Raw genomic sequence first — 19,864 nt, forward strand, 5'->3', positions numbered from 1 at the left:
GTTGACAAACACCAATAACAGATTCTGAAGTCAATCAAAAGCCTTGAATCAAGACTAGACACTGAAAGCTGTCTTATACCTGCACTAAGGAAGCAAGTGAACACACCTAGCTAATCAGAAACACATGTGAAGCCATTCGTCCCAAACATGGTGCCCTGAAATGAGGGGGCAATGTATGAAAAGAGCTGTAATTTCTACTCGGTGAAACCAAAATGTATGACAAATACCCTTTAATAAAAGCTGATAATGTGGAATTTAACCGACTGTGAATTGTCTAAAATTGTGGAAAACAGAGCAAAGGCAAGAAAAAATGTCTTTGTCCCAAACATTATGGAGCTCATTTTATGAAAATACTAAGGCCCTCATTCTCCAAATGAGCAGAGAAATACTTGGTTAACTACAATTTTATTGCCCAATATGCATGCACCAAGGTGCAAAAATAATGAATCTAAATAGGTCATACTCTTTATTGAATCTGCAAAATATCCACACACAAACCTAAACAATGAAATTCAAGTACAAGGGTGCAAGAGAACCCGAACAATAAACAGTACATGCCTTGAGACATGGAGTGTGTATCACCATGTAAAAATGTGTAAAAATAGGCTGTCATTCTTAAATTTTGCAAATATTTTCAGCAATCCGGAAAAAAAAAAATCATCGTTTCCTTGTCAATTCCAGGAAAATTCTAGAAGCAACTGTACAAAGGGTACACATGGACCCCCAAGGGCGAATGATGACTGAGCAACAGGTAATTTGCCATACTGCATTCTTGCTGTGCCATTCTCTTCAAGCCAATTTAAAGTCACCAAGCTGAACTGCACTGATAGCTCACAGGAGACGGTTCAGTCATTTATACAGTACATCGTGCCCCGTGTCACCCGGGGAGATGCAAAGACACATCAGGTTCTGTTGTCAAGGTCACTGTGAGTGGTCCTCTGGGGTTCGGGTGGGGACATGCTGCGTTTCTTATGGGATGGGATGGCAGGGAGGACGTGGATGTTCCGCAGGGGGTCCCCTGTTTGGATGGGCAAGAATGAACAGAGGGACTGGCTCTGGGGCATTGCAATCCTGTGGGTCCTGGAGGTCACTGGTGGAGGGAGGCCCGGTCGGGCGCGTCCCAGGGAACCCAGAGGGAGAGATTTGGATTTCTTCACTCCCTGAGATACTTGGTCAGGTGGCAAGGAGACTGCGGAAGGGTGCAAATACAGGGTTTAGCTGCCAAATACAGGAATGCAGGATGTTCAGCGTCAGTAATACTGGTACTTATAAAAGTGAGGTCTGGCAAACTTCTGAACCGCTGACCACAACATAACCTCAGGAGGGCATAGCTAAATGTGACTCATTGCAACAATAATGGTTTGACTAAGTGGTTCAGTAAGGAACAGACCAGACAGAGAAACCCTGAAACCACGTGAAAAAAAGATCCCTGTGTTGAACTGGCACAATGTGGAAGAGAAGGGATTCACAAGAAAATAGGAAGAAAATGTGGGGGAGGGGTTTACAAAGGGTTTACAAAGCTCACCACACGGGAGGTTAGGGGAGACTTACACCTGTGAGTGCAGTGGTCACGAATGGGGGCCAAGCTGTTGCGTGTGAGGGCAGTCTCCCTGATCTTCAACCTGTCCAGTGGAAGCAGGTGTGAATTCGGAGCTGAGAACAAGAGACAAGAAGGCAAGCAGTTCTGAACAATGCATTGCACAATGGACAGCTTTCATCCATTTTCACACTACTTCAGGGTAATTGACTGGATTTACTTCTTCAACCTGTCACTTGTGTTCAATGTGGGAGAAAGGACAAAAGCAATTTATTCTGGTAAGATTGAAAAATAGATTTTTAGAGGATTTCCATTTTGCAGAGTACAACAGGTTAAATTATTTTCAACTTTAACCCAACTCAAGGAAAAAAGTGTGGTCAGGATCTGACTTAATGCATATTCACTGGTACTTGGCCCCAATGTTGAATTTCCTCATCATAAAACAACCAGCACATATGTTTCAAGAACTACATCAAGGGCAATTTGATCAGGCCAATTCTAATGATATGAAACACAAATACAGTATTAACTATTCAAGCTGTGCAAATTTTGGCCTCAAGCAACAACTGATTTTAAAAAACCAAGAGATTAAAATCCACCCTCACCCCTGAATGCTAGCTATAATCCCAGATGTCAATAAATGTTCTGAAAAACCAAAAAAAATAAAATGTGATTTAATATGACACAGATTCAATTCATTAAGCCAAGCTTTATTTTGTATACACATCTCAAATTGTGTAATCAGATTAAAATGATAGAAACGTAATATTAGGCAATCTTGTCTGTTATATATTGCAAATACGCAAATATCCAGCAGCAGTATATTTGGTAGTTTAATTTTTTGGAACAGAATGGATTTTCAGCACTTTGGGTTTGTGGGAGCTGTTCTGTTAAACTGCTGTTGGGTATTCAGTTAAATATTTACTGTGAACGTCCACTCAGCACACCCACCCATACACCTACTGTGGTTTCCATGCTAGCATCACAGAGAAAACTGCCACTAAGTACACAGCACACACAGTGCACTTTGATGATGTTTACTTGACCGTTCCCAGCCATCAAAAGCTGTAATGGTGTGATAGCTGAGAGACGGTGTTTGATGTTAATTATGTAAAAAGGTTACCTATCACCTTGTCTCGGGTTAAAATAAATGTTTTTTAAAAAGTGCTATAACTATGAAACAACTACAGTAATCGGGTGAAATTTGGAAAAAATAACAAAAAAGCACAAAAAATCCCCCAGAAATATACCACATTGAATTCACAAATTTGCATCTATGTCAGCCATGCACACAATACACAGACTGGATACTTTATGACAGAGCTGTTAATATACTGATAATAATACTGATATCAGTCTGAGGTATTTAACAAGTACTTGCTCTTGGTTACAGACAAGAACATGACTTTAATAAACAACAGTGTGCTTTCACAAAGAATTTATAGCATATGTAGATTAGCATTCCTCAAGCAGCTCCATCAAATCTAATGAATTGAGACCTCAGTTGAAATCAATACCAGCACACCCAGCGGTTCCCAAGGGCCAGGGTTGTAAATTATGACATCATTTTTGAGAATGGAATAACCCAAGGAATAGTGGGGGCTTTCACTTAGTGCATTTGTTTGGAATTATTTCTCAGCATTTCATTTAATTCAACAAACTTCTCTGCAAACATCCAACAGAGTGTGAGAAGGATCAGGAATCATTTCAGATCAGTTGTTTGACGGGAACCTTAGCCAATGGAGAGGTGAGCATATTTTGTCTGAAATCACGTCCCGTACAGTACCGGGGTTCAGGTTTAACGTTTTTTCACACATGCCCAGTTGGGCTACTTGGTAAGAAGCCTTGCCCAGACTAAATGTGTTCTTGCTTGGATACTGCAACTTTACCTGCGACATGAAGAGCATAGAAAACAAAAAGCCTAAGACACCTAATACCTAATAATTATTTATTATCTGGCATCATCAGATAGCGAAAAATACTCTAAATCATTAGCCTACATTATGTGTTAGATGAATGCAGATTCATCTCAGGTTAAGCATTAGATTCTGGATTTGAATCTCTACCACAAACAATAAATAATTATGCAAGTAGGGAATAACTACAACAGATGCTTACAATTAGCTATAGCCTAAACCAAGTGTCTATGTCGTCAGTATGATATCTGGAGACATACTAACTGCTTTGCAGCAAGTTATGCCTCAGTAATAATTTATCTGGACTCTTAAAATAATGAAAAATTTGTTAAGTTGAATTGAAATTAAAATTCAAATTATATTACCACTTATGTGATAAACCAAATGAGAACCTACAGAAAATGTGGCCCTTCATAACCGCAGCAGTTTTGTTTCAGATCCTTGGTCTATGCACCAATATGTTTAGTTCTAACCTATGAAGAACAAACCTGTCTTACCTTCATTTTTCTGCATGTAAGGAATGTGGTGAGGGTAAAGTACATCCAGGGTGTTGGACTTCTCATCCAGCAGCTCATCCAGCAGCCTGTCAGAATCAGGGGTCGTCCACGCTTTGTGTGAGAGTACCTGATTGGATTCCGACCTCCACGTGTTGCTGAGCACGGCCTGGCCTTTGGGTCGATTGTCAAACAGGTCATGCTCACTCCGGCTTTTCTGAGACCTGCGGGCAAAATGGTGGGCCATCTGCCCCTGGGCACCCGCTTGCGATGCATTTTGGGAGCTGGCCAACAAAGAGTTTCCCAGTGTGATGGGGGGAAGACTTTGCGTCCTTATGGGTGGGAGCCCCTTGTATTCCTTTGCCATAGCGTGATTCTCTTTAAGGTGGTGTTTCTGAGTTTCGCTGGGATGCTTTCGAGTGTCTGGACTGTCCTCAGTTTGGTCCTTGGGGGAGGACTCCACGATGCAGTCAAACATGGTGATGATGTCATCAACCTCAGATGTCTCCTCCTTCATGTGGCGGTCCCGGTCTCTGACCTTGTCCTTCTGTCTTGACATTTGATGCTCTTTCCTCTTCTTGCAGGAGAAGATCTGGTTGAGCACGCTGAATTTGCCTTCCTTTCTGAGACTGTGGTCACTGTTCTGGGAGTGCAGCTGCCTATCTGATTCTGTGGATCTGTGGAGAAACAGCAGACAAACACAAGAAAACCCAGTCACCCTTGTTTCACACAACCTTTTCCAAATATAATCACTAAAATGTAATATTTTAAGACAGAATTACTAAACTGACTCAAGTATCCTTAATAAACTATTGCACAGGTCTACAGTAATGTTTTACATCACAGGTTGCTTTTCCAAATGGGAAATGAACAGGGTCACAAACATGGCGATTACCAAATGAGTAATATGCTGCTACAGAGCAACTGAATCAGAAGTCATACTGGTTTTTTAAAATATTTATTTTGCTTTGAGACCCTGATCAGGCCCAGCTGCAAAACAGATGTCTGTTTATAAAAACCTATTTTCACTTTCATTTCATGACAATTAAAACAAAGAAGCTCCAGAAGAATGAAAGTTGGTGTGGAGCACGCTGCCTGACCTGCTCTCTATGGAGAGGAGTTTGATGCAAGCAGTGTGGCCGCAATACATTGCATATGTGAGGGGTGTGTTTTCGTTGATGTCCCGTGGGCCCGTCTCCACGCCCAGCTGCAACAGGGCCTGGACACAGTCAGCCTTCCCTGCGGCAGCGGCCCAGTGGAGGGGGGTCCTTGGAGTCCCCCATATTTACGCACGTCCATCCGGAGCATGGAGAAAAGAAAGCATACACTAGCAGTGCTGCTAACCTGAGTTATGCGTGAGTCCGTGACCACGCTGTTTTCATGGGCTCTATTGGCTATATATGTACCCTCCTGGGGGCTATTTAATGAAGCAGATGACAGAATTAGGCAGCTAACCTTGATTGAATATTTTGAAATAATTCAGGCTTTAATCAAATCAAATTTCAACCAACTGAATATATTTCAAAAAGTTATAATATATTTACCACCAATTCTGCCCAAAACAACAATAATAACAACAACAAGAGCAGCAGCAGCAGCAAAGAAGACCAAAAAACTTTAATATTGTGTAAGAAATGTCCTTGTGTTCTCTAATTAGTCAGTAGGAGTAGTGCTAGCATTGCTAACTTATTCATGTGCCTTGTACTGCCTGTTAAACCAAAAATAACATAATGTGCAAACATCGATAGGACGTATCATAACCGTTCCCCTGCCGTGTTTTTTTCAAATTCCCTGCACATAGGCTAGCTGCTACTAGTTACCTTTATTATATTGCTGTATAGTGACAGGCACATAAATCTAGGCCAGTAAAGCTGTAAGACATTCTTGTGTGAATGATATCGCACACCAGTGTATGAAAAGTGTACAATTAACTGGAGAATCCCTCATCTGAATAATAGCCCTGTACTATTTACCTATGTTGCTCAATAAGAATGACTATTAGGCAACGTTTTTTTTCAGCTAGGCACCTATTTTACGGTAGCTCAGGCTGCAGTGCACCCATCTTATTGGTGTTCTTGCTGCACCTGTGATGTGTATTCCACCTTTCACACTATGTTCTCATTTAAAGTTGTTTTGCGCGAGTGACTGGAGTATAAATGAATCATCATTCCAAAAAAAAAGCCCTCTTGCATAATGAAGTTTTGAAGAGAGAACACTGCAGCAGCTGTGTGGAGAAATAGGAATGGAGGAGACAAACAGCTCACTCCCCAGTTCTGTTAGGCCTGCACACTCATGATCATGCAGTGGGTGGAGTCTACCGTTCGTTCTCAGGTTTGTGGTCACAGGTTTTTCTAATACAAAATAAAGCTTGAGGATCACCACATCCTGAGATTTTGATCAGTTCAAAACCTCTCTGCACCTGAATGCTTCTCATTCCGCATTACAACAAGTTCGCTCACCTCTCGTCTACATCGAGCGCCTGCAGGTTGGTCTCGGGGACGCGCGCCAGCTCGTAGATGATGTCGCTGTAGCCGGCAGCGGCAGCGATGTGCACGCATGTCTTCCCATTTTCATCGTCATAGTTGATGACGGATGAACCCAAGTGGTGGTCCAGGATGAGTGAGCACATGAATCTGCTGCCACTCTGGGGAGAGAGAGAAGAAGAGCAGAGCTTGCTGCTTCCCAGACAAGGGCAGTGGCTCTGCATGTGACCGCTGGCTTAATGCTTTACTGTAAATGTGCACTTCACCCTTTCAATATATTAGCTAATATGATCAAATATCCTGATATAAAATTTCCCTGTATCAAAGAAATTACATTCCAAGAAATCCTTATAAGAAATTTAGTACATTTAGTGCAGTTTCAGAGCACACATACTGTACCATAGAATACTTCTTCCTCGGCTCACTGGGTTACTCTTCAGAGTAAAACATTATTTTCTGTTTCGTGGACCCTCGTCTACTGTGCATGTGGTGCCCTGTGGGCGTCCATTTCTTCCTCTCCATACACTTCATGGTGTTGTATGCAATCAATTCACTTGGCAATCAATTTACCATGCAGGGCTGTTACAAGCCTATTTCTATTCATTGTTGAAAAACCACAGTGATGCTCTTCATATTCTGAACAGTTTTCATATGCAGTATTTGTTTGTCTCAAGAAAACATCAATGAACACATTACTGTAATAACTGAATTAGATAATGTAAGATACTGTAATAGACACTGTAAAGTCACTGGAGTGTATTTGACTGACATATTTTTCATTTTGATTCAAAATGAAATACAGTATGAATCAAATTCAGTAATATAATGTAAAATATTAAGCCAGTAATTTGATTATAGTAATTAAAACAATATACTACAATGTCCAACTATATAGTGCTACATTGTATGACTAAAGTAAAGTGAGAATTGACTAACTCTACTTAGGAGAATTAACCGTAAATGGAGAAATGTCTTTGGAGAAATGTAACTTCTCTAGAAATGTGTTCTGGGTGCATTTTTGGTGTATACTCGTAATGGGTAAAACACAGGAAGGTGGTCACCCCGTGACCAAAAAAAAAAAAAAAACCATGCAGGTATTATCGCATACAAAGCATTTGTTCAAACGCACATCTCAGACATCAGAAAATTCTGTATCACTAACAAGCTAACAGTGATGAGGACAACCAAATGATTGTCTGCTTCACTAGCGATGATTATAGGCGTTGCAATCCAAAGCTGTATTAAAACTACATTTGAACTACTGTATGCCTATTCCCCTGAAGGGACCCCATGTTGTTTAAGCAAGTGTTCTTTCTGTTCAGTTGACACCTTATTCACACCAAATAATGAGTTCAGTAGTTATTGGCAGTAACAAAAAAAAGGCTTTGCATGAAACATTCCACTAGACGAACCACACACTTCCTGTGTGAAATGTAACACTTTTTTCAAACTCTTTTTTCAAGACATCCTGCAGTGAATACAGCTGAGAGCACTGTCTCTATCTTTTCTGTGCTTTGGTTTTATTTTATAACCGTAGCTTTTTTTAATAACCTCTCAAAGGACAGACTGCAAACTAACACTGCCACAGGAAGTCTTTTCTCTGATTCATGTTGTCAGAGAGCTATCTACAGGGGCAGCTTCTTTTGTATTTCTCCTCTCATAATTAAAACAAAATAAATATGCTAAAACAACTACTAACTACTAAGAAAAAAATCTTGCTGCAATACTAAGCTTAACTGTCAGAAAGGTACTTTTTACTTGAGCAGAAGGTCAGAATGAAACAGAAGAACAGGAAGCAGGAAGGTGAATGGTTCCCCTTTGACACCACAGGACGTTTCTCAGGGTTCAGTTTTTTGGAGAAACCAGAACACATGAAAGAGATGTAAAGTCTCACCAGCCTTCAGTTTTAAATATCTGTCTGAACAGAAGAAAACCCTGACTGTATCTTGCATCAGTTTTCAGCTATGCAATATAAAATGAAGATGGGGAAACAAAATAAGATAAAAATGACAGTTCATTTGATCTTTTGTTTCCACAAAATAAATACAAAATGTCAATGTCTACATATCGAACATAACACAGAGCATCCTTTTCAGGCCAAGCAAAGCTGGAAAATTAAATTTTCCTTTTTAACAATAAATGTCTGTGCAAGAGGTTAATGATTTTGAATAACACCAAAACAAACAGTTCCATTTTGTGGAACTGAGTTTGTCATGACATTTGTTGAATATATTATTAATAACATTATTAGTAATATAAAAAGGCAGAACTATTTAACATTGAGCATTCACCCAACTGGAAAGCTGGACTGGATTTTGCTCCATACAATGTACACTGCATGGCCAAAAAAAGGCACCGTTTGGATTGTTTTGGACAGTGCCCGCTGTACAAGCCTCTGGAGGCAGTGTTATGATCTGGGGTTGCATCAATTGGTCAGGTCTAGGCTCAGCAACATTAAAGCCACAATAAAATGAAGTCAGCTGAGTACCTGAATGTACTAAATGACCAGGTTATCCCATCAATGGATTTTTTCTTCCCTGATGCCACGGGCATATTCCAGGACGACAATGCCAAGATTCATCGGGCTCAAATTGTGAAAGAGTGGTTCTGGGAGCATGAGGAATCATTGAATTGGCCACCACAGAGTCCTGACCTTCACCTAATTGAAAGCCTTTGGGATGTGCTGAAGAAGACTTTACGTAGTGGTTCAATTCTCCCGTCGTCAATACAAGATAATGCAATTCGGGACAGAAATAAATGTTGTGACGTTGCATAAGGTTGTCAAAACAATGGAACGATGAATGCACGCCGTAATCAAAGCTAAAGGCGGTCCAACGAAATATTAGAGTGTGCGATTTTTTTTTGGCCAGGCAGTGTATTTCCATGCAAATTAACCTTCAAACAACATCTGGGGAAGGGTTAATGAATTTAATGCATGTCACTAATATGGAGCATGGGTTGATTCCAACACCAAAATTATGCTGCACACTGTGGGTATTTCTCAATATCTGTTCTTGTGAACTTGAGGGACCTCCTATTTTACCGCTCGAGTTCCGTTCCAAAAGCATGAACGCAAAGAAACGAGAACTCTTAAAGTTCCCAGAAGTGGTCTGGATTCCTCCCCCCACCCCTAAAATCTCAAGGATGCATCCGATCGATCCTCACCCAATGAGAAAGGATTGACTATTCCATCATTCATTGCGCAATGGTGGACGAGACGAGATGGGACAATGTCACAAACATAATATTTTTAGTTTTCTCATTTATATATATCCTTTATTTAACCAGGTAAAAGTCTCATTGAGATTAAAATCTCTTTTTCAAGAGTGACCTGGCCAAGAAAGCAGCATAAACATTGTTACAACAATAAACATAAACAATACAAACAGGCAAATACAACTGTCACACACTTCAAACGAGTCACCAATAAAGGTGACCAAAATCTTTCTAAGAAGGAAAATGAGGTGACTAATATGTGTTACAATGCCAGGAAAGGCTACTACTACCTGTTTGGGGGTGGTAGCGTAACCACACATCACAAGCACACATTTTATCTCAAATACACAGGCCTAATAGCAGCGTTCTTGGTCATTGTGTTCTTGGAAGCGCAGTTGCCCAAGGAAACCGGATGAGAATGCAATTCACAAGAACTCAAGGCCGAACTTGATGTTTTTGGTATTGAGAAACATCCTGTGATGCAAAAAGAAAGAAAAATTGCCAAGTCACCTTGAGAGGGAATTACTTCTACGACTAATGACTTCTGTGAGGTGGAATCTTTTAATTAAAGCTGTGCTGTGGCCCGTTGGGGGGAGGGGGACTGCACACCTCATCTTGTGTGCTGTAAAGTATACCCTAGTGAGAGATTCAGGTCTTGGAGAGCCAGTGTGGGTACACTTCATCTGAGTAACTATAGTTCTGTTTACTTATAAGTACCTGTGACCTCACCTGCACAGCCCAGTGAAGGGCAGTTTTGAAGTCTTTGTCCACCAGAGTGGGGTCTGCTCCCTTCTGCAGAAGGGCTTGGACGTGCTGCGGCCTGTTGTGGAAAGACGCCCAATGAAGAGCTGTCATGCCCTGCCAATGACAAATCACACATCTCAGTCACATGACATCCCATTTAATCTGGGGCAAAATGACACTCCTGAGAAATACTAATCAGATAATTATCTCACCACAAGACGTAAAAAAACAATGCACTTGGTCATCCTGCTTAACTGTCACATTCCAAGTGGCATGTACTGTAAAGCGCTGTTGATGAAACTTAAAACAGTATAAACACTACGGTTACTGAATCAGTGGGGGAGATGGAGACAAGAGTGGCCTTTTCTGTATTTCAGTGGTTATGTAAATGGCGATTATGCAGCATCCTGTTCTGTCTCTGTCAGGATGGCTGCCTGTGCGCCCCTTTCTTGTCTGTTTTTTCTGTCTGTCGGTGGGCATGTTTGAGTTGTGAGCGCATGGTTTTGTTTTTGTTTTCAGAGCCCATGTGTTTCCTTGGTCCCGCCCACTCTCCGCCTTCAGCTCCGGTCAACTCTTCCGCCACACCCCGCTCCTGAGACTATTATTCAATCAGCCCCAGCCACTTCCATCACCTGCGGCTCGTTATCCCCTAATTTAGTCGGTTACTTATACCCTGCCAGTTTTTGTGTTCTTTGCCAGATCGTGCCTCTGTTTACCAGTGCCGTTCCAGCGGTTTTCTGTTATTTCTGATTCCTGTTTTCGAACTCTGTCTGTTTTCTGTTTTACGATTTTTGCCTGCCGTCTCTGAATTCCTGCTACCGGTTACGACTTCTGCCTGTTTACCCGACTCTGTTTTTGCTACTGTTGTTGTACTTTTGCCCTTTTGGTTTTTTTGGACTTTGACCCTTGCCTGGATTTTGACTGTTTGCTGATTCTGTACCCCTGCACTGCAGAATAAATCGCCTTATATTTTCATCCGTACATCCTGGTCTGTTTTTGAATCCAACCCCCCAGCCTGAATAGTCTCAAATGCTGTTCTTTACTCTCAAGTGTTTTTATGCAATAGAAATGCTTTCATATCTCTTTCCTTTTATATGTCCGCATCCACAGACAGTGAGAAACCTGTGTATTCATGCCAGGCTTGTTATCCCTTTGTAAGTGGGACAGCTTGGATGGTGGAACACTCATCAGTTTGTACATACCAGCTGACAGACTGACGGTTTTGGTTAGACTGCGTCGTTGTGTGGAAAAAGTGGACATGTGACAGCACTGGGAGGCGGTGGTGCGCACAGTGCGACACGGTGGCAGGTTTCTCACCTCGTTGTCTTGGTGGTTGATTTCGCACAGTGTGGACTGCTGCAGCAGCACGGCCATGAGCCTGAAAACACACACGCTGAGATTGCTGCTGTCGTCAGGGTAAAGATTAACAGCTTCATCCTAACTTACATCATCAATATGCAGTAGCCCCCCTCCCTGTGGACACAGACACACACACACACGCACACACAGACAGACATACACACACACCCACGTACACACACACACACGCAGTATGAAGGAGAGCCTGAAACTAAGTTATGGTGTTCTCATTTAATTTCCCTTTGACAGGCCTGAGGGGGTAACCTAAAAGCTGAGTGCGTGAGTGCTTCAGAACAGAAACAAGATTAAACTGAACATACAGTTGTAAAATTCAGCAGGTATGGCAACCGAGAGGGGCCTTTATACTATGGCCAATTACATACACATATATCTTAATCTGTAAAAGAACCCTAACCCCAATCCCCAACCAAGCACAGCCAATACTCCCACCATCAGGACATGCCCACAAAACATCATCCCAAAATGTGTTGCAAAATGTATCAAACCATTCAAGCTTACTTCCTGCTCAGGAGACAGAAAGCTTGACGCATAATGTAACATTCTATCTACCGAATGAACTCTGAGACTTCCAATCTCTGTACAGCCTAGCGATGAACTCTATTCCCGTTTCCCAGTGAACCCGGCATGTCAATGTCCTTTAGTGCAACATTTTGGATAATGGACACTAGGAGCTGTTAGCAGCTCTGCACAGCTGCAAGCAGCTCTTGCTGTGGACCACAGCCATGCAGGCCTCTACGAAGAGGGGAGGGGTGTGCCTTCCTGCACTCTAAGTCAAGGACAGGAAACAGTAGTTGCCGTTCATTTGAAGAGCAAAGGTCTGTGGTTTCTATGCTGACTGGCCGTACCCGCCGCTGTACCACCCCCTCCCTTCCCCCCAGGATTCTAGGCCTTCCTGCCAGAGCACACCATCAGCCGAACACGTGGCCCCAGTGTGTGCACCGTCAGCACTCGTTAGCACACGCAGCATGAGCACGCTGTCCTCCTCTGTGGAGGCTGCGCTGGCGCTGCTGCCTGGCCTACTTTGGGCTCACACCTGTCACTCTGTGAGCAGAGCAGAAATATAAACCTATATAGTCTACATCCCGAGTGACTGATGCTTAGGTGGAACCACGCATGTGCCTCTGAGCTTGCTCTCTCCAAGCAGGTTTGCCGATACAGACAGCATGAGATATGGTATTAATGAATTTCATTTTGATTCAGTTTTATTTCTATAGCTTTTCACAAAGGAGCAATGTCTTGAAGCACTTTGCAGACCTTTTGGGTCCAGACCTCAGGCAAGCCAAGGGAAGCAGTGGAAGGAAAACCCTAAGGAAGTAGAAAGAAATCTTGGGTGCATCGCAAGTCCCCCCCACATACCTTAAGTCAGTCTCAGCAGTGGCAGCATGAAGTGGCAGACGTCCATTTTTGTCTGGGATGTTTTGCTTGGCACCATTTCGGAGTAAACACACACAGCCTTCAAGCCAGCCCTTTGAAAGATGCAAACTGTAACTTTGTTTGTGATGGGAACACTCCCTGTCACCAACCTCTGAGCAAATAGCCTGCAGAGTTTTACAGGCGAAATAACAACAGCATTTGCTTGCTAAAATTATTTCAGAGAATTCTTTGGGGCTTTTAAAAATACTAAAACTAACAGTTTATCGTAAATATAATTTGTGCCTGGAAATGAACTATCCTTTGGACAAAGGCCAGTACATTCAAGATTAAACAAAACATTTTTAACAAATGACAACACGAGATATGACTACATGTGTTAATGAAATGCAGAACGTCCAAAATAAATTAATTAATGGTTTGCTTAACAAGCGGAGTGATAGATGACAGGTGCATTGGGACTCTTGGTACCAGGTACGTTGCCAAGGAAAGAGACGTTCGTCCACAGGCATCCTGAGTGTTTATGGATGCCCCCATTTTCAGCAGCAGCTTCACAGTGTCCACCTGTCTACCCGACACTGCGTGCATCAGAGGGGTGGACCCTGCCGCGAGACAACTTATGATATGCCAGCACAAACAAACATTTACATTTATGCCACATTACTCTCATTTGGCAGATGCACTCATCCACACTGCCTAAGGCCTACAACAAGCACATTCTGCACACACCCATTTTTTTCAAGATATCAATAGTACATTTAGAAATCGTTAAGACTCTTTATTGGGCAGTCTAATTGCCATCGAAGGTAGTGGTTTATAGAAAAAAAATTTGTATATTAATTTATTCTACTCCTTTAAATACCAGATCGTGATGGGAGAACTTGGATTTTTGAAAAAATTCTGTGTCTATTCGATAAAATAAAGTCAAATATAAACAATACACTGAAAAAGACGACGGGTGTATAGATCTAAAAGCTGTTTGCATACACTGGTATTTATTTATTTACTTACTTATTTATAAAATAAGATTAACACTTTCCCCAATTCCCCAAATGCCAATACCTACCTTCGCCATCGCAACATTCCAAAATGGATGGGTCCTCGCGGATGACCGCTGTCAGAGTATTGACATCTCCATTGGCTGCTGCCAGGTATACGACATTAAGGTCGACTTCCTCAGCAGAATCTTGAATGGAAAAAACGCACATTGTCGGTAAATTCAAATAGTACTGGCTGCAGGTCACGTTTTGGTAAGTGTGGAACAGTAATTCGTTTATATTAGCTAGCTTGGTCCATTTATCAACAGACGTATCCTACCTATTTAGAGCAAATTCGCAAATGTGCTTACAAGAAGGTAAGAAAAGCCCGTTGACGATGCTGAAAACAACGTAATAACCCGTAATAACCAACCTACTATACCATAACTTCGCTTACTCGAACAAACTGCTCTTCTCTCAAGGTTTGGCATCACTACTTAGCCTTCGGTAAGACTGGGAACTGCACGTTGTCGTCAACAAAATCAGGTTAATTCTTTGAGAGGTGTGGACAGGTACATGTTTTATGCTTTGAGAAGTGTGGACATTCACAGCAGTTTTTAACGGTGATTAAGCCCCTTACTCACGGCCGTCTTTGGCCAGAAATTTTTAAAATGACAGAACAGAACATGTTCGCCTTCTGTACTTCTAACACATGAAACAGCAGTGCCAGGTTTTCAGCTGATGCCTATAGTTTCTAAAACTGAAACATGACAAAAATTATTTTATGTTGGAGATTTATGTTGTAATTTTATCTTGGAGATTACAGTAAAGGAGGGAAAAAAATACTCTGCTAATATGGATACTACTCAGCTAGTTTGAGTTACAGCTCATGCCAGATCACATATCGTTGTCTGGCAAGGTATCTTCCATTGCCATTCAGTTCTACCTGAGATGTTTCAAAAATTGGTATGACATTTGCGCCATTTTCTAAATGGCTATTATAACTATGTGACACCAAACAGCTGTATTCACATAAACTTAGGCATGAAATCATGATTTTTTAGACATGGTGACTACACATACATACACATGCACGCACACGAACGTACACACACACTCAAGTGGACACTCATAAAAGTGCCCACAATGACAGTCTCTTTAGTCACACATGTGTACATACTCCTACTCAATTTGTGGGGTTTTTTTTTTGTTTTTTTGAGTCACAGAGAGGCACAGATGATGTATCCTCAGCCCCTCTTAGAGCCCAAGGTTTAGGAACCACTGAGATTCTGCTATACTGTCCGTAGATATTCTGCGGGAATAGCCGTGATTGACAAGGCTTATTCATAATCCTGACACATCATTCAGGCCATGCACTGGAACTATGTGAGGTTCATTCTGTCTTTAATCTGCATATTCTGAAAACCTGAACTGGTTGACCATGAGTCTGGTGTGATTTAAATGAATGTACCTAGTATTCCCCTTCTAAGGAGGAGGGGTTCTCCACAAGTCATACATTTTAAGCCCCCCGCCACCTGGCCCTCTCAAAGGGTTAATGGCCAGTTCCGCGGTGCTCAATTCTGACCCGTTTCTGAAGCATCCGGGCGCAGTCAGTCTCTCACGGCAACGTTAGAATGATAATGGTGTGTTCCGGAGCCCAGGGTTGAGAACAGAGCATTTCCATGGCAACAGCAGCAGCGACATCCTTCTCTCTCTCTCTCTCTCTCTGTCTCTCTCTCTCTCATTCTCTTTCATTCTCTCTCTCTCTCTCTCATTCTCTCTCTCTCTCTCTCTCTCTCTCTCTCTCTCTCTCTCCCCCTGCTTCCCCCACTGCCTCCTTAGTATAGTGATTTTTCACATGCACGACGCCATACCTTTATGCTGATCAAAAACCGAGGATGAGCTGAACTCCATGGTGGACTAACGCATCCTTTGCCATAGATGGAATGCCGTAGCCGTAGACAGAGCGCCGTCCGCCCCTACCTGTGTGCCCCTCCCACCGCAGACACGCTTGCGTTTTATTTGCTGTTCCTCTCCATTGAGAGGATCGCGTAGAAAAAAAGAAAAAAGGAGGAACGGAAAAAGAGATCGGAGCTGGGAAAACCCGTACGCAGGACATCCATCTTTTTACATTCCTCCTCCTGCGAAAGCAGAAGGCTGTAATGGAAGCGCGGCCCCCTGCTGTAAGCGGCGGAGGTTCGCTGCCAGCTGTGCGATCAGACGGCGGGTCTCCCAGCTGCCCGGTGCCCGGAGCAGGTACTCATTCCCCGAGTCTGCGGAGGGGAAGCTGCAGATCCTCACAGTGGAGCAGCGCTGCTTGTGTGATATATATGAATGGAAACCCGTGGCTCCACTGAGCATGTGCAGCCCCACAATACAGCCTGGGGGCTGTTGTTTTCATTGTGAAGAGGTGGAGGTGGGGGGGTGGGGGTGGGGGGGGGGCTGTGGGATACGAGTCGTGCATTAGTATGCACCTTTAACCACTTGGCTCCTGAACAGTCTATTTTAAGGTTCCTATTCACACAGGGGCTGATGTTGTTAATCAAAACTCCCGGTCCCTTCTTTTTGACCGTAGCTGCGCCTCTGTCAACGGCATCGCTTACCGCCATCTGTCCACACAAGGCACACCTGGAGGGTGGTGTGAGGAGAGCTAGACACATAACCGTGTATTTAACGTGCTTCCTTCTGCTCCAGGAAAAAGTTGGACATTTTGAATATGTCTCCAGTGAGGAGAATTCAAAAAGCAGGCATGATTATTTAATGGGATGATGATGTCACGGTCTAACGGCAGTGTATAGCACAGGGAGGCAGAAGGCTGCTGTAGAAAAAACAAGCAGAAAACAAACGACATACTGCTCTTTCAGGACACTTTTTCCACTACATTCATATTTATTGTGTTGCCTGTTGCTATGGGAACCCTGGAGGACCTCACTTTATTATGAAAAATAATCACTGGAGATCCACTGTAGAATGATTGCTTTGAAACACGAGAACACTACCATCGACGCATAGCCCTGTCCCTCGTACCTTTTTCCATTTCCTATACTTCAATGTAAGAAAGACTGTGAAAGAGTGATTTGTGTGTTCATTGGATGTCATTAGTTAAACATATTCAAAATTTGACATTTCAAAATTTTGACACATTTATTGATTGGAGTAATTATGATTAGGAAATCATTTAAATGTAACATACCACAGTGTATCCATTAACCATTCCACATTTTTTTGAAGTTTGACTTTGAGAAAGTGTGCCACACTCACAAGTGCACAAACAAACACGCACACCTCAGAGACCGTTTTGTGTGTGTGTGCATGTGTGGTGCACATGTCAAATGTCTTTTGAAAAGAAAAATGATCTAAATACTTGTATATTATTGTCAATTGCTCATTGCTGTTTATTTTTTGGCATCTGTACTTGTTTTCCTCCTTACAAATTAGGCTCAGTGCCTCAAAGCTATGATGCAATCAGTGTAATGTTGGTGATTCTTCAATCCCAGTGCTTCCTGCCTCTTGTAGCAGGTTCCAAACCCACAAAAATCCTTGATAAATCATGGTATGACGTTGCTAATAGTTAGCATGTGTGAGGGCTCTGGCCTGAGATCTGGTCTCCGTGCTCTCCCTCTCACTCAGGGCTCCTGTCTCTCCACCGCTCTGGAACGTTGCAGTGCTGGGAGAATGACTTTGTGTGGTGAGGCTGATGGTAAAAAAAAACCTGGCAGGCAAGTTAAGACAAAGAAAAATGTGAAAGAAAACAAAGCAGAAGGCTACAGGTACGTGGAGATGATAGGTGATTCAGGGAGGCGGAAAGTTTACCGCACACCCTTTTTGGAAAGTCAAGACCGCGTTGAAGGTTTAATTCTGCGGTAATTTTATTTTCAAAATCTCATGATAAAGGTGCTGTCATTGAAGAAAGCCAGCGTTTCCATTACAAAAGTTTGTTGTCTTTTTTTAACCACACTGACCAATTTATTCACTTTCTATTCACCGGATGATTGTTAAAAGAATTCTTGTTTGCAAGCAGTATGTGAATTCACGAATGATAGCTCTAAGGAGAGCTCCTCTGTCTGACACGTGATGCTGGTAATCATAAGTGGCCCACGAAGATAGTGATTTATTATTTGCACCTCAATTTTTCCATGTCACCATCTTAATATTTTATTTAGTTAATGGAGGTTCCTCTGTGGATGGTGCTGATTTTGTCCACCAGGTGGCACTATTCAACAAGATGAAAATGTTTGAGGCTCACTCTGAATCACCCGTATTGCTGTGTGTACAAGAAATGCACTGTTCTCCTTGTAAATAACCTTTGGTGATTATACGTAGACTGTGAAGTAGACTATGTTACATATGTAGTGGAGTCCATAATTAATGGACCATGATGCATTTTTTGTGCTTTGGGTCTGTACTCCAGCACAGTGGATTTGAAATTAAACAATGAGGTTAAAGTGCACTCTCTCAGATTTAATTTGTGGGTATCAGTGGCGTAGGTTTAGTTTGAACATTGAGGGGGACACATTAAGCGGAGGGTCTGGGGGTCGTCCCCCAGGGAATTTTTAAAGTCGAACACTTCATTTCCTGCATTCTGGTGAATTTTTAGGCACCAATTTGTGCCTTTTCTGCATCAATTTATGGTGAAAATGTCTTTATGTCAAGGAAAACACAAAATTCAGGCACCAGGTGACAATTCAAAATATATTTCATGTTTTTATTCGGGGGGGACAAATGCACGTGTTCTAAATATTGAGGGGGACGTATCCCCTGCACCCCCCCCCCCCCCCGAAATCTACGCCTATGGTGGGAATTAACATCCATATTGGGTGAACCGTGTAGGAATTGAAGCCCTTTTTGTATATAGTTTCCCATTTTCGGGGACCAAAAGTAATTGGACAAATTCACATTATCCTAAAGGTGCAGTATGCCAGTTTGTTGTAGAACACTTTTAATATTTGTTAAAATTTCCTTCTCATTTCGATCGATAAATTAAAAGGCCTCTCTGACTGCCCCAGGCTCTGAAATCAGCCACTCACCGTGCGAAGCAGAGGTAGCGTTACTGCAGATAGCTAGTGCTAAATCTAGACCTCCAAATGACGCAAAACTCCGGTACTACCTTGTCATCTCACGTTTAAAACCTTTAAAACTATATTTTGCACTTAATTTGACTTGAAGACATACAGATCACGAAAGCCAAGACATTGTTAAGTAAAATCAGATGAAACCCAGTTACTAGCAGCTGCAAAAGCAGCTGATGTGATTAGTGACAATAAGCTGGCTAAAATTAGTTAGCTTCCAAGTGATGCAAAATTCCGCTCTGTCATCAAATTTTTAAAAGCCAAGATATTGTTCTGATGAAATAAGATGAAACCACAGAACAGCCAAAAATGAACATTTTTAGCAAACATCGATTTATATGAAATTGACATTGACGTAGAGACTTCCGACTGATTAGGATAGCTAGAACGGGTCACATAATATGTCCTCTCTACCCAGTACTCAGATGTCAGCATGAGCAGTTCCTCTCCTTTCTTTCTCCACACTTTCCGTTTTCTATCGCTTTGGAACATGTATGTGTATATGTATTTTGGTACATATTAGTCTCATCTATTATTATGACTTTGTTCCAACTTTGTATTTTTTATTGTACTGTACTTTTTTAGCAAACTTTAACCTGGCCTTTCTGTTCTTGAGGCTTACCACTGGCTTGCATCTTGCATTGAACCCACTGAGATTATGCTGGGGTAGCCTTCTC

General features: G+C 42.1%; 1 protein-coding gene and 1 long non-coding RNA gene across 4 annotated transcripts in view; one reads left to right on the forward strand and one right to left on the reverse strand.

Moving 5' to 3' along the window:
* Positions 1-388: 388 nt before the first annotated feature.
* Positions 389-16,495, reverse strand: ankrd55 (ankyrin repeat domain 55). Of its 3 annotated transcripts, none has more exons than XM_035390869.1 (11): positions 15,993-16,495; positions 14,208-14,327; positions 13,613-13,743; positions 13,127-13,236; positions 11,708-11,768; positions 10,376-10,504; positions 6,407-6,591; positions 5,048-5,215; positions 3,951-4,624; positions 1,552-1,653; positions 389-1,189 (listed from the first exon to the last, which is right to left on the reverse strand). In XM_035390869.1, exons 1-11 carry the CDS (start codon positions 16,030-16,032, stop codon positions 903-905), a joined length of 2,007 nt encoding a protein of 668 aa, XP_035246760.1. In that variant the 5' UTR covers positions 16,033-16,495; the 3' UTR covers positions 389-902. The 3 variants fall into 3 exon arrangements, with proteins under 3 accessions (XP_035246760.1, XP_035246761.1, XP_035246762.1); XM_035390870.1 differs by having other exon boundaries at positions 10,364-10,504; XM_035390871.1 differs by lacking the exons at positions 14,208-14,327; positions 15,993-16,495 and having other exon boundaries at positions 10,364-10,504; positions 13,127-13,252; positions 13,613-13,739.
* Positions 16,496-17,454: 959 nt separating this feature from the next.
* The window catches only part of LOC118212694, a 40,336-nt gene continuing 37,926 nt past the window's right edge, over positions 17,455-19,864 (forward strand). Inside the window, exon 1 of the long non-coding RNA XR_004762291.1 lies at positions 17,455-17,888. This is a non-coding gene — a long non-coding RNA (uncharacterized LOC118212694). The remainder of the gene's footprint in view (positions 17,889-19,864) is intronic.

The sequence above is a fragment of the Anguilla anguilla genome, chromosome 14 (assembly GCF_013347855.1).
Source record: "Anguilla anguilla isolate fAngAng1 chromosome 14, fAngAng1.pri, whole genome shotgun sequence".
Lineage (NCBI taxonomy): Eukaryota > Metazoa > Chordata > Actinopteri > Anguilliformes > Anguillidae > Anguilla > Anguilla anguilla.